Below are 14,317 nucleotides of genomic sequence, written 5' to 3'. Positions count from 1 at the left end.
GACTGCCCGAACCGCTGAATCTTTCTCTGAATCTTTTCTGAATCAATTTGGAGGCTTCAAATTGATTCAGACCTTTTTATTGGTTTCCCAATTTGATTTGGATTCGGAGATTTGACCACCAAATCTGGCTGAGTCTCCTCCAAATCGAATCAGCATCCGAAGCTTCGCATGGCCCTACCAGTTATACATTGTTACTGTAATCACCATGTTGATCTTCCTGATGGAGTTTTTCACACCATCTAAAATAAAAAAAATAAGTAAAACTGGAAAGCAGGTTCCAGTACCCCAGATTTGTAACTAGTCAGGTTATTCAAGGACAGCCCAGTTCATGAAGGCATTCAGCTTCCTGTTTCTGCTATGTATCATGGGTAAGTTTTTCAAAGCTGAAGCAAAGTAAGTTCTGTTGTACTGTGTACGATGCTGCTTCTGTTAATTCCTCCATGACATTAGAATATATATAAACTATGCTTATACCACTGTGAAACCAATGAGTCTTATCATTTTGACATGAAGTAATTAAAATGATAAAAAGACCAAGCAATTTTCTCTTCTGAGGGTACATTTTTATTTGGACTGACATTGACAGAGTGCCAAATATACTGCTACATTTTATCTTACCATTTCTACAGAGAGCAAACTGTACATTAACTGTTACGTTTCCAGTTTTTCAAGATGAAAACCACATGGTCATAATACAAAGACGAGACAACTGGCTTAGGAGCCAGTCCTTAAGGCAGGGTGGCAAACTTCTGCCTAAAGCCCATGTTTAAATGCTGGGTAGTTAAATGGAAGAACAAGACCTCAGGTCTGGGCTCTTAATCTAGAAACAAACTAAGAAATGCCATTACTACATCAAGAGATCAATGCAAACTTGGGCATTTATTATTTTAAAAGGGACATTGTCAAGTACTTTTTACATTGTTTGGGGTATTTGTGAGCACCTTCTCCCTCTTTCCCCCCTCCCCCCACACACTTTCTCATGTGTTACAAGTCTGTTTTATCAGCTTAAAAAATTGTAAAGAGCTACCAGAAGCTTTAATAAGGCACAGAGTACACAGAGAACTCAGAGTACACAGAGGAATGACATTTTATTACACCAATATAAACCAAAGGCAAACCAGTCTCACACATGATGGAGGTGTGCTGGGGTAACTCTGGTGGAAATGAGTGAAGAACTGGGCCCAGAGACGTCCCACACTTCTGCTTGATTCTGCCACTGTTCATCAACCCCAACCAAGAGCTGCCATCCTATTTCTGGTCCAAGCTGACAACTGCCGCATTCTGTGGCAGTTTTAATGAGGAACAGGATTAAATTATCAAACTTACCTTCATATATGCTGTTTGCCCTTTAGAAATCTGGTAAAAATTCTAACAAAGTTCATTCATCTCTTGTACTGCCCAACTTTACTTCTTTGGTTGGAAAAGTAGCACAACAGACTTTAAAATCGGAGGGAGGCACTATACAACTAAAAGTTGCCAGTTTTGGCATTAAACATGCAGAGTGCTGGATGTTTTCCTACTGCTATTTGTCATTCAGTGACATTTTCCATAATTTATAAACACTTTTAAGGTTAAATCAAATTTTGAACATAAACTGGCAGTGCAAAGCAGTTTACTAGTATAAGACTGCGTGCTAATGGTCTTCTTGAACTGTCACCAAGACTTCACAAAAAGTTACATGTCTGTGCAAAACTTTGATGAAATCCAATATCCCTTTCAATTACTAATGCATTTTGCATTGCACTATTCACTTAAAAAAAGACACCTGCAAGGATTATTGCAGATGTGTTTTCCATGTATAAAATCTATACTATTGCACTTCACTAACATTTACATGGTTAAAAAAGGTTCTCAATTAACACAAAAATTATTACAACCCCCCCCACACATGCACACCTTTTATGAGCTTCAAGTTTTAAGGAATAAATAACCCTAACTGTTCCATCCAATTCAAATGTGTTACAGGATTTTTACATTTCACCACTTCTGAAGTAAACAGGCTACAACACACTTAATATAAGAGGCACCCAACAAGTTTCACTTAAACACACAGTATCAAAATGGTTGTTTCTGTATAAAAATCACCAAAAAATGGTTTTAAAAAAGTCAGAATAGTCTAAAGTGAGGGGTTTCAGACTTTACTCAGTCTTATTAAAGAAGGCTTTTTTGAAAGAGCATCTGCATACTTATCTCAGCAAGAGAGGTTGATTATTATTGATTATGATCACACCATGGGACTTTGTTATAAAGAAACGGACAGATGGGTGAGCGCAGCTGGTTTTACAAAGGAGGGTTCTGTGCAGTCAGAGTTAACAACCTGCTTGTATGATAGGCTTTCATTTAGAAAAAATCTAAGATAGGAGAGCAGGTCACTCCAATGTAAGCAGCAGCAGTGAGAAATACCCATTTCAAAATCATATGGGAATATTTCTTGATATAAGTATTCTGGAAATAGCCTTCATTAAAATAAAAGATTTCTTTTATGACCATCATTGCAGCTTTGCTTACTAGCTATTGTGGAATGTAAGGACTGTAGTCATGCCCCAGTGTTACACTTCACTTGTGAAGGAACATGGCATTTGAACTAAGGCCACTTGGTGTCCTCACAGGCAGCATATAGCATTATGGTTTTAGGTATTTATTTACATTAAGGTTTGCCTTGCTGTAAGTTGGGTCTAAGCAGACCTTATTGTATTAATTATCAGTTTCATGATAGTGCAGAGGGACTCCACTTGTAGACCACAGCCCTGTTGTACAAGCTCATAAGAAAAAAGGTCTAATGAGGATAAGGTTGCTTTTCTCTAATGGTCTAGATCAGTTCCTAAGAATGGGTTAAAAGCCAGCAGGTTCAAGTTGTTTTAAACCAGAGAATAAAAGTTGCTCCCTAAGCCACAACAGTCTGAAATTATTTAACAACAGCTGTAGGAGTTAAATTGGGCGCTCTGATTTGTAGTATCACCATAAACTGTGATCCAATACACTGCTACCTTACAGTCAATAATAATTCTGAGAAAAAGCCTCAACACTGATTCTTCTTTTGCTTTCCCATTCCTGACAGTCCATTTTGTAATAATGATAATGCAAACATTAAAAGCCCCAGTAAGCAATCTAAACAGGCAAACAAATGCTTATTGAGCTACTACGAAGCATTGATTTCCATTATTTAAAATGTTTTAAAGTGTATTTTAGCAAAAGTGGCTAAAAGATAACTCAGGCCAGATAGAGTGTTGAAGTCAGCATGTGTATAAACTTTCTGAAAGCGATGCACACTGCCATTTTGGTGATTAAAATATGCGTGGGCCTCTACAGCTGAAGAGTTTCACTTAATCTCAATATGACATTTGTAAGAAATGCTGAGATTCTGACAGGATATCCCTTCCGCAAGATAATTACTAAACTGAATGTAGCCCTCCTCAAAACGTTCCAGGAACAAGCTATGGCAATCTCTTTGTGACATAACAAAAACATCAGCAGAACAATGCATTTGCAGCAAAAGTGTCTTCATATTATTGTCTCAGCCAGTCGTTACATCTTAAGTTTAATTAGAATTGCGAAGTGGGGTGTAGGGTATTGCCTTGCTGAGTATTTTTAGCCTGCCATCCACGCTTAGTTCCTAACATGGCTGAGCTACGTTAACACATGTAGCTCATGCTTCTATATAACATCATGCTTCCATTTCTTGCAAGGCATGTTTTGGAATATATGCAATTTATACTGTGTTTGATACCAAATAAAACAGCCTATTTAAAATGCAGCTTCCTTACAGACAGGATAATTACAGAAATTCTGTAAAAGAATTAACTTTTGTTCAACAACTTAGTTTTCCAGAGGGGACTAGGAAAGGAACTAAAAGCAAACCAGTTGAGAAATGAGAAAATTATAGATCAAACTTCTGCAGCCCTTATACTTAACACACATTAACTTTATGAGAAAAAGGAACCAAGACTACATTTAATAGAAATACAGCTCTGTCATGGCAATCGCCTTTGGTACCATCAACATGAATGGGATGTTTCAGCTTTAGATAAATTATTAAGAAGCGCATAACTGGAATCCAAACAGTAAGCCTCAGTGTTCAGCACTTCCAGCATTCAGTTACATCTGTTATGGTTAAGATGCTTCTGAAGGGAATCTGCCCATCCCATTTTCTAGTATCTATACTCTACATAGCTAAATTCTTCATCCCCATAAGAACATTTCTAGCTTGTTCATGGCTCTAGCTTCAGTTGCTGCTTTTGGTAATCCATTCTGCATGAATGCCCACTGGATGCCCAATACGAATAATTGAAAAGCAAAGTGTTTTATAAATATTTAAATTCTGGACCATGCCTTTTGCAGCATGGATTCAACTGTGCGGTATGTACATAGTCTGCAGACTGTCTTAGCTTTACCAGTGAAGAACAGGATGAACTGCTCGCCATGGGAGCAGTACCTTGTGTTTCAGATGGCTTATAAGTCCTCTTGTACTGCACCACTGCAATGTGATGGAGTGATCAGTAAGATGTTAGAGTCTTTGGCGAATGTTTTTATCTTCGCTTGTTCTTCCATTGCTGCTGGAGACCCCTTCTGTCAAAACTAAAACAAAAAGCAAACGCTTGGTACATTGAAATTCCATCAAACTGTTTCACCACAAGCAAAAAAGCTCATGCTTTACCCACAGCAAAAAAACTACAACAAGACAGCACGTTTTACTTTGTCAATAATTGGGGCGACTTTGTAGCTTCTTACACCAGAGCTATACTGGTAGGCTGTGTACACACAAAGGAAATCATAACCTAGCTCTGAGCTTGGGCAGGAGCTTGCAGACTCATTTTGCTACCACTGGATGCTACGCTAGAACCACCAGCCGTGGCATAAAGGGCCTCTCCCCGTTCATGTGTAGCACTGGTGGTGGTGGTGGTGGTGGTGGTGGTGGTGGTGCTGTCACTGTCCTAGTGATCACATCCCATGAATTTAGCCGGGATTCTGTCTTCTCTTGTGTAGGTAAACTGTGCCTGCAAATGAAATGACTTGGTTTTGGGTAAGGGAGACAGAAAGAAGCTCCATCTTGTTTGTAAGAATCACTCATTAAAATGCACTAATATCAGAAGGGATGAGCAGTTAAATCAACATCTCACTCCTCCTGGGGTGAGTCAAAGGCCACAAACAGATTCACAAAAATCATAGGAAAGTAGGGCTGGAAGAAACCTTGAGAAGTCATCTAGCCCAGCCCCCTGCTCAAGGCAAGACCATCCTGGACTCCCTCAGCCATGCGCTGCACAGGCATCTCCATCACACAGGCACCTGGCTGGGAGGTGCAGCATTGCTGTGCATATGGTGGCATGGCTGCTCAATGCTGTGTGCATGGGGGTGGGGAAGAAGGGAGGTAGTGCTGGGCATCCCAGCTCCCCCATCTACCAGCTGTATGTGCTGCTCAGGCAGCTCTGTAGCACAGGAAGCCCAGTGTGCCCCTGCACTGCATGTGCAATGGGGGCAGCCGGGCTGTTCCCCACACTGCACAAACTCCACAGGCTGCCCCCCGCCCTGCCACCAGCACAGACAGCTCAGCTCTCTTCCTTGCCATGCATGTATGACGCTCCAGCCCCATGCACCACCCACCTGCAGTGCAAGCAGGCTCCCTTCTTTGCCAGGTGTGCACCTCAGACGCTCCAGCCCCTTCCCAGCTGTTGCAGCATGAGCAAATGAAGAGGGGGAAATAGTGGCTGAGGTGATCCTGTGGGGCACAGGCTAACCCTTCCTTCAGGAACAATATGTAGCTCATGGGCTACCAGCTGGACAGCCCTGATCTGAAGAACTAACAACTCAAGCCACTGACAGCTACTGCCGTTTCCACATGGGTTACAGTTGATGAGAGATGCCAGGAAGGGCTCTTTGTTGCAGACCTAAAGGCTACTCTGCTAGTTCTTTACCACTGGCTAGAGCTAGACACATACCCACAAACCATGCAAAACAAAACAAAAACAAAAACACTTCCTGCCCAACAGCCCCAATCAAGCAAATAAAAACATTACACAGTCCTCCTGAACAATATAACTGTCTTAGGAGAGACTTACTAAATAGGAATGATATGAACAGAAAGCATGACTAGGCTTTATATTATTAATCGTCTTATAAAGCATATTTAAGTCTGTGCACGAGGCCAGGTTATTTCTAAATTGGCTCCCTGCCTAGACAAAATTATGTAATACTTTCTTTTCCTTATACAGGCCTGTTTGAATGGCTGCACCATTTAAAAAACAAGAAACTGATCACATTTACCTTCTAACTCAGTTCCATTGTTTTCTGGATCTGCTACAATTTCCTCTTCAGGTTTTTCTTGTACAGCTCCTGGCTTTCCATCTACTGTATCTGTTTTAATCGTACCCAGATTTGTCAAAAGGTGCATGATGTCGAACTTATCAGTACCTGTAATGTTTGCTAGCACTTTGAGGCACTTGTATGATTTAAGTTCACTTACGTTTTCCTCAAGAAAGAGGAGGTAAAGGCTCAAGTCATCATAATGATTTGACTTGAGCTTCAGAACATCAAATGTTGGCAGAATTTCATACACTTTAAGAACATCTGAGCTGTGTCTGAATGGAACGAGCATTGCATACATTACAAGGGGCATCACCAAAAGGTACACAATTAAGTTAATGTAACTGAGTAGCTGGAAGACACCAACAGCAATAAGCTTACATTGAACCACCTCTGGAACTACTGAGTCATTCTTTAAGATTCCGGTTTTGATAGTGCAGAGAAACTCATCAGTCACAGAAGAGAGGCTGATATAATAGCCTAGGTAGAAGCATGCAAGTAGGATAATTGTTAGTGTAAGTAAACGGCAAATAATGTATTTGATTATTAAGTGTTTGGAGGTTTTCTTTGTCTTCAGGTATTGTTCTACAATGGGGTATTTGAAGTGGCATTCAGATATCTCCCACAAACTGAAAAAAGAAAACAACACACAAATCAGTCAGCGCAGGATTCATTTTGCCCAAGTACCAAATAAGATGAATGATCTAAGAAAGACCCAGTGGATATGTCTATACCACATCAGAGCACTGCTGCATAAACATGCTCCACATGTGCCAAGAGCACTTTAATTTAGATGCTTTTTGGCACATCCGATGTGTATCGTAAGTTCAGGCATATTTATTAAAACAGGAATTAATGGGCGGGGCATGCTTTCAACACAGTGCTCTCTTGTACAGCGCAACAGGAGGTAGATATACCCATAACCTCAAAAGATCTGTGTTCTAATCTCAGGAGTAATGGTATCAGGAGTAACAGTACTACCATGAGTAATGGTACTCAGACCAAAAAACAGATGGCCTTATATAGTTTAGACCATATTTTCAAATGGTTTGTTTGAGAACACATAGCTATTAGTACGATCTAAACACACACCTGCACGCACAGAGTTATAGATTAGGGTTCTCAATGTTTAATTGCAATTCAGAAAAAAGAAGCATTTGCTATGAATGTTTGGCACATGTCTGGGATTTACAAGTGTCCCAAACTTATTTTACTTACAAAAAGCTAAGACAGACAAAGTACAAATACAAAAGTACAGCATGTTACCTCTGTGTTAGATTCTCATTAACAGTAGGAATGGAGCAAGCAGGGTCTCTGGTGTCTGTGCTATGAAAACTGTTGGCTGCTTTGATTGCTCTGTTGTAGGCCTTGTCAAGTTCTTCCATAATAAATTTCAGGTCTGAAGAAAGGTGGGGTGCTGCGGTGAAGCGCCAGAACAGGCATGGTAGATACAACAGAATGGCAACTAGCAGCAAGATATAGGGAAAAAACTAGGCAGGTGGGGGAGAAAAAAAAAAAGAGAGAGAGAGAGAGAGATGATTACACTGGATCAGAATCCATCTGTAATAAGCCAGTCGAGTGAGAACACTGTCGTGGGAAAAGCACTCTTTTCTGTAGACTGCCACTCTGTCATGATTATCAGTGATGGGAAGGAAGGTATTGGGGGGGGGGGGGAAGACATGTATTTATCCACAATTTAACGTGCATTCAATCTCATCATCCAAATCATGAATGAAGATGTTGAACAATACTGGACCCAGGACAGACCCCAGGGCTACACATGGAGTACAATGATCCAACCAGTTATGTATCCACCTTACAGTACAGTACTTTTATCTAGCCTGAACTTCCTTAGGGTACAGTACTCCGGAGTCTCCAGAGAGACAGTTCTGGTGATCCTGCTGTTGCTTACACCCTCATCAACAGCAGCTGAGAGAAATAAGATTCTGGATGAGATTTTCACTACAGCTGTTCTGTACCTTGCATACTAATGGAAAACCAAGAGGAAAAATGTAAATCTCATACTGGTGCTGCTTAGGAAAGCTATGAACACCAATGACTGGGAAAGGATAGGGTCTCACACACACATCACCGTCTGGGGTAGCTAGATCGCCATAAATTGTGTGCGCATGGGGGCAGGAGGAGATGGAGAAGAGAGACCGGGAGAGACTGCCTTGCTAATAGCCAGAAGACCAGAAGGGAAGAGAGTGAGTGACAGAACTCACCTCCTGCTTTCCAGCAGCTAAGAAGGGGACTGGGAATTTAAACAGCTTCCAGCTAGTAGCTACCACAGATTCTTATTTCTTTCTGATCCTGTTTGACAAACTGTAAGCAGCAAGTCACTGGAGCTGTCTGCCTGGGGATTCAGGAGGGTCGTGCCCTGCATTATTCAGAATGGACATCTGTCTTTGTAACCACAGAACTTGACCTTGGTTTACTTGTTGTTTTGCTGAAATTCTGCCTCAAAGTACAGACCAAAGACACTGCTATGGTTCACAAGCCAAGTGCACCCCCCCACTTCCCAAGAGACAGAGAGTGGGTAAAGGCTGGGTTATAAAGCTAGGCATCTCCACTGACAATGCTGGTGCTATCACTATCTTCTATGCTGATTTCTGAATAGAAGTAGCTGGATACATTTTCAAGTCCTGTTAAATGTTATTACTTGCTTCAAACAGAACTGTGGTTATAAAGCGCACACAATCTTAGCACTTAACACTCCATGCACCAGCACAGTCCACTGAGTGTGTGCTTTTGTCAAATTTAAAGACTGCTTAATAATAATACATTCATAATGCAGATATTTGTATTTCTATTGTGTAAATGCAATACCAGAAAATTCATTCAGATGTACTCTCTAATTCCACTAAACCTACTTTATCTATTTTGTTAATGCATACATTTCCAAATGACTACATGGTTAACTTTTAATATAAAGCACACTTGACTGAAACCCAGTATTGGAATATGCAGAATTTTAACTGCAGTTACAATATCCACATTTGAACTGGCTTAAATCTTGCCTAACTTAGAAATATATCTTTACTCAATATATACATCTGAACAGTCATGAAAAACCTAGAGGAAAGTTAGAGTCCAATCATGAGCTGGCCCCAACCCAGCCCCATGGGGGAAAGGGAGCGTGGCCCTGCCCCATCCAGCTCAAGGGGAGGGGCATGGCCTGACCTCATCCAATCATGGGGGTGAGGACAGGGTATGACCTGGCCCCAACCTGTTGTGTGGGGCTTAGGTTTGGGAACTTGGTAGTGGGGGAGGGTGGCCATATTTACAGCCACTGCTCCCCCTCTGCCAAACGTCCCAATCCATGGGGAGTCCTGCAGGTTGGATACCTGTAGCTCTGCAGACCACTTTTGGCTCGCAGGCTGGAGGTTGAACACTCCTGTCCTAGACCCATTCCAGTCCAGCCTCTACTTCCTGTATTCCACAGAGTCTGCTTTCACCAGAAAGAAGTCTTTGGGGCAGAGACTCTCTTTTTTTCTGTTCCTAGCATATTGAGGCCCTCACCTGTAACTAGATCTGCAAGGCACAACAATAATACAAACACATGAAAATGATGATGATCATCAGCATATTCAAATTATGGAAAGAAGCTGCCTTTAACCATCAATTTCAGCCTATTTTACTTGGAAGGTATAAGTCTTCATTTACCAACTATTCAACAGGGTTTTCAAGGTTTGGTTCAGAACTGTCTGTTCTCATTAGGATGTTTTTCAACTTTCTTTAATTTAAGCAGAACTGCTTTGCGGCTGCAGACTTACTCGTTGAGTGGCAGCTTTTTGCCACACTGGACAAATTGGCGGAGATGAAAAGCAAAAATACAACTTGACCCATACAATAGATTTCAGAGATGGGGAAGATTATTTGGGTAAATGTGATATCTTTTATTAGATCAAGTGAATAGTTGGAAAATTGGTTTTTGCAGGCTTTTGGACATAGGTGCTCTTCTTTGGACACAGACACTCTCCTATGCCTGAAGAAGGGCGCCTGTGTCCAAAAGCCTGCAAAAGACAATTTTCCCAACTATTCAGCTGGTCTTATAAAAGATAGGACACTTACCCAAATAACCTTGTCTGCCTATGTCCTCAGACCAACAAGGCTAAAACAACACTCCTGAGAGATGGAGAAGGAAATTTTAGAGGATCATATATTAGATGAAATAACTTTGACCTTAAAGGACATGAAAACAAATTATCAAAAAAGGCATAGTTCATATAATGTAGGTCAGACTATTGATACAGTAGCAGCAATACACATTCAAAGTCCCTATGACATTTTCAGCACTTGATGCAAAACAGGCCTTTGATTATGTTTCTTGGAGGTACCTTCCTGTGTATTATAAAAGATGGATTTTGGTAAAGAATTTGTAAGGTCAATAAAGCTGTTATACACATCTCACTTCAAGACTTGTGACTAATAATTTTTCCTTGCAAACAGGGACTCAACAAGGTTGCCTACTATACCCCCTCCTATTTGATCTAGCATTGGAATCATTGGCTACAACAAAAAGGAATAAGGATAATACAAAAAGCATCAAAAGTAGGAGATAGTGGGTGTGTCTACACAACACACTTCAAGCACAATACGTAGACTAATTCTACTGCACATAAGCACGGCAGGCAAAACCTGTGCTAATCCACTAATGTGCAGCAGAATTAGTTTACTGTGCATTAGCATCACCAAAAAAGCATTCGCTGTGGCTAAAGTGCAGTAGCATTGATTATGGCGCATTCAAGTAGTACCTGTAATTACAGGAAATAAACTTAATGCCCTGTAATTACAGTGCATTAATGAACATGTAGATGTGCCCAGTGAACAAAAGGTTCTGTTGCATGTAGATAATGCAGTAATACTTCTGTCACAGTGTAACAGATCAATTCCTGCTCTCATTCTTAAGCAACAATTTTAGCAATCTAGTTATAAAATTAATTGGGCTAAATTTGAGTTACTTGAACTAAGTATGTACACGACAAAGGGTATGTTTCACAAATGACAGTTTCAATGGCAATCAGAACACATAACTTATTTAGGTATTAAAACATCCAGGAATATTAATGTCATTCTCTACCAAAACTTTCAGAAGCTTTAGTGTTATACCACAGGATCTGAATAAGCAGAAGAGTTTACCAGTGTCCTTGTGGGGGCATGTTAATATTTAAAAAATGAATATCCTGTTTTGCCTTTACCAATTATAATCCCTGAATCCCATTTTGTTAAAATAAACCAGATGTTCAACAGGTTTCTGTGGGGAGTAAATAAATGGAGTTTGACCTTCAGCAAAAAAGATGCAATTGCCAATTGAAATGGGTGGTTTTCATTTTCCAGAATTTAGACAGTATCAGAATGCCTTCTTAGAAAGTCAAGCTGTGTATTGGATGAGTGATATAACTACTCTCCTGTATTGATGTAAATTGAGCTTGCACTTGTTTCCCCTTCCATTATCTACCATTGCGAACTTTACATATCACCATCTTTCTGACTCACTAATGCGGATCCTACAATTTTTGCAGCCTGACAAGCTTGGAAAAAAAATGATAAATTTACTGAAGTGTTATCCTTCATTACATTGTGTACAACTCCTTTTAATTAAACACTTTTCTGAGTTTTTAGAACTTTGGTAACTAAAATATTAGTCTTTGTGAACTTTTTTTCTTCTTTCCTTCCCTCTTCCCTCCTCTTTTTTCTTTTCCCTTTCTTTCTTATTGTGAGAGACATGTACATAGTTCATATAAAGTTTAAATATAATTTTAGATTTTTGTATTGCACTTAGAAAAATCCATTAAAAACTGGCTGCTAGTGTCACGTCATAAAAAAAGACTGGTTATCTACGGATGCCAACTGTTCAGATTAGAAGTGGGGGTCAGCAACCCGTGGCCTGCAGCATTTGAACTTACCATTACTGTATAATGGCCATGAATCTAGCAGCTAGCTGCATGGAGTGGGGAGGAAGGGAGTGGCAGAGACTGTTTGGTTTGCAGTAATGGCTACATCGTAATATTGGGTGTTAGCTGCTTCCAATGGGGGTGTGCCAATGTTTCTACTGGGACTGAAACCCAGAGATTCCTAGCTAGAACGTCTTGCCCCTCTGCTCAGGGTCAGAGCAATCACCATACCTGGGGTCAGGAAGGCACTTTACCTTATGTTCCAGTTGGTACATATCAGGGGAGGGGGGAAGGGGGAGAGGTTGCCTTCCTCTGTAGCAGATAACCTTCCTCTTCCTTCAGTATCCTGAGTGTATTTTAGCAACTCTTGCAACAGCACAACACTGACCACCATTGTCCCCCCGTTTTACCTACCAGTAGCAGGTTAGGGCCTTATGTCTTGTAGTTGTGCAACAAAGTTGATTGTGTAGTGGTAGTAATAGGTTAGACAAGGATTTGTACGGGGTGGTTTGGATAGGGATGATCCTGCCTCAGGCAGGGTTTTTCTAGATCAGCGGTTCTCAACCTTTTGTACCTTACATCCCACCAACCATTTTGTCAAGAAACTCTGGGTCCCACCACAATAAAAACAAAACCCCACTTTTTCCAAAAAGTGTATTTTTACATTTACATGCATTTTAGTATTATATTAATCATTAATGAAAATTTTTAGATGAGTTGAAGTCCCACCTACACAACCTTCGCATCCCACTGGTTGAGAGAGACTGGACTAGATGACCTCTGGAGGCTCCTTCCAGCCCTGTTTTTCTGCGATTCTGTGATAAGATCTGTGCCACACTGACAAAAGGTGACCAACCCCTGGATTAGATCTTGCAATTTACCTTTCTAAAATATGTACCTTAGTGGCTCCTAATCCACTGGCTGACAGTATTATGCCAGGCTTCCAAGTCACCAAATGGCAGGTTTTGGATAATTGGTGTAATTTAAACTGGCCATGTTTCTAGTTAGATTAAAGACTGACTTGGCTCAAACACATAGAAGTTTGCACTGCCAGAAATTCAGTTTTCCTCAGTGTCTTATTTACCTAGATCAGCAGAATAGCCCCTCTCCATAGCATTCTGTGAAATTTGCTGGAGCCCCTTCCTTAGTGATTTGGTTTAGGATTGGGATAAATAGGTTATCTGTAGGAAATATCCACATCCTGAGCTTCACCAGTTAAAATGTATCTGGGCAGGTCAGGACATTAGCTAAATCTGGATTGCCAGGAGCCTTATGTTCGCTTTCACATTGGGCGCTCTCTTCTTTCACGCAGCAAAGGCACTGAGATGCACCAAAACAGAGGAAAGGAACCCAAGAGGCCTGATTCCCGATTCCAGGTTATTGGAAGTAAGCACTGTGTGGTTTACTCTGGTAATTTGGGTTGGACATCTCAGGGCTAGAACGGTTGTTGGGAGCAGACACTCCACTTATGTCCTACAGCACATTCCCTATAAACCTAGCTGTATTTCTCCCTATCAAATTGATGGAAAGATGCCAGGATCACTTTCGCTCTGTAGGATGTTTTCTCCTAGGATGATGATGCAGGTGTCTAGCTCCCTAGAATTCAGTCTTTTCCAGGGAAGACAGGGAGCATAAGAACACAAGGTAAAGAAGATCAGACCCATGCACCACCCTCCATGTGGATGCCTTCCCATCCAAAACCTTGAACTCTGCAGTTTGGCTACAACACAGTTTAACACCACTTGAAAGGCCATGCATCCTGTCATACCTTAGCCAAGTGTGTATCAACAATCTCCACTTGTCAGAGTTGTCCTCTACAAAGCTTTTGTAAAGGAAGGTGCTATGTAAACCTGCTCTACATATTTTGAGGAGGCACTAAAATCCACCTGGAGTATGGCTCTGCTCAGTGCAAGCAACAGGGCTGGATATTAAGTCAGGGCTCCACAACCAGGCCCAGCATTTATTTGCTTAAAGTTATTAAATCAGAAGACACTGAAATATTAACACATGACTTCAGAACTGCCATAGTGCAAGAGGCAGTGCCCTTACAGCATCATCTATTTGCAGTTTGAGAGTGCTACACTACACAGAGTAATTAAAAAAAGCAAATTTAAGTTTTGGGC

At 40.9% G+C, this 14,317-nt stretch overlaps 1 protein-coding gene across 1 annotated transcript in view; it reads right to left on the bottom strand.

The window, feature by feature from the left end:
- Positions 1-546: 546 nt before the first annotated feature.
- Positions 547-14,317, bottom strand: part of PANX1 (pannexin 1) — a 44,755-nt gene continuing 30,984 nt past the window's right edge. Inside the window, exons 3-5 of the mRNA XM_019525034.1 lie at positions 7,564-7,787; positions 6,259-6,926; positions 547-4,575 (exon numbers count right to left, since the gene is read on the bottom strand). Coding sequence (XP_019380579.1) covers positions 4,505-4,575; positions 6,259-6,926; positions 7,564-7,787 — 963 coding nt within the window. The 3' untranslated portion in view covers positions 547-4,504. The remainder of the gene's footprint in view (positions 4,576-6,258; positions 6,927-7,563; positions 7,788-14,317) is intronic.

The sequence above is a fragment of the Gavialis gangeticus genome, unplaced genomic scaffold, assembly GCF_001723915.1.
Source record: "Gavialis gangeticus isolate Ggan-Ray unplaced genomic scaffold, GavGan_comp1, whole genome shotgun sequence".
In the NCBI taxonomy this organism is placed as follows: domain Eukaryota; kingdom Metazoa; phylum Chordata; order Crocodylia; family Gavialidae; genus Gavialis; species Gavialis gangeticus.
The sequence above is the reverse complement of the archived record's forward strand: the minus strand, read 5'-3'. Positions and strand labels throughout refer to the sequence as shown.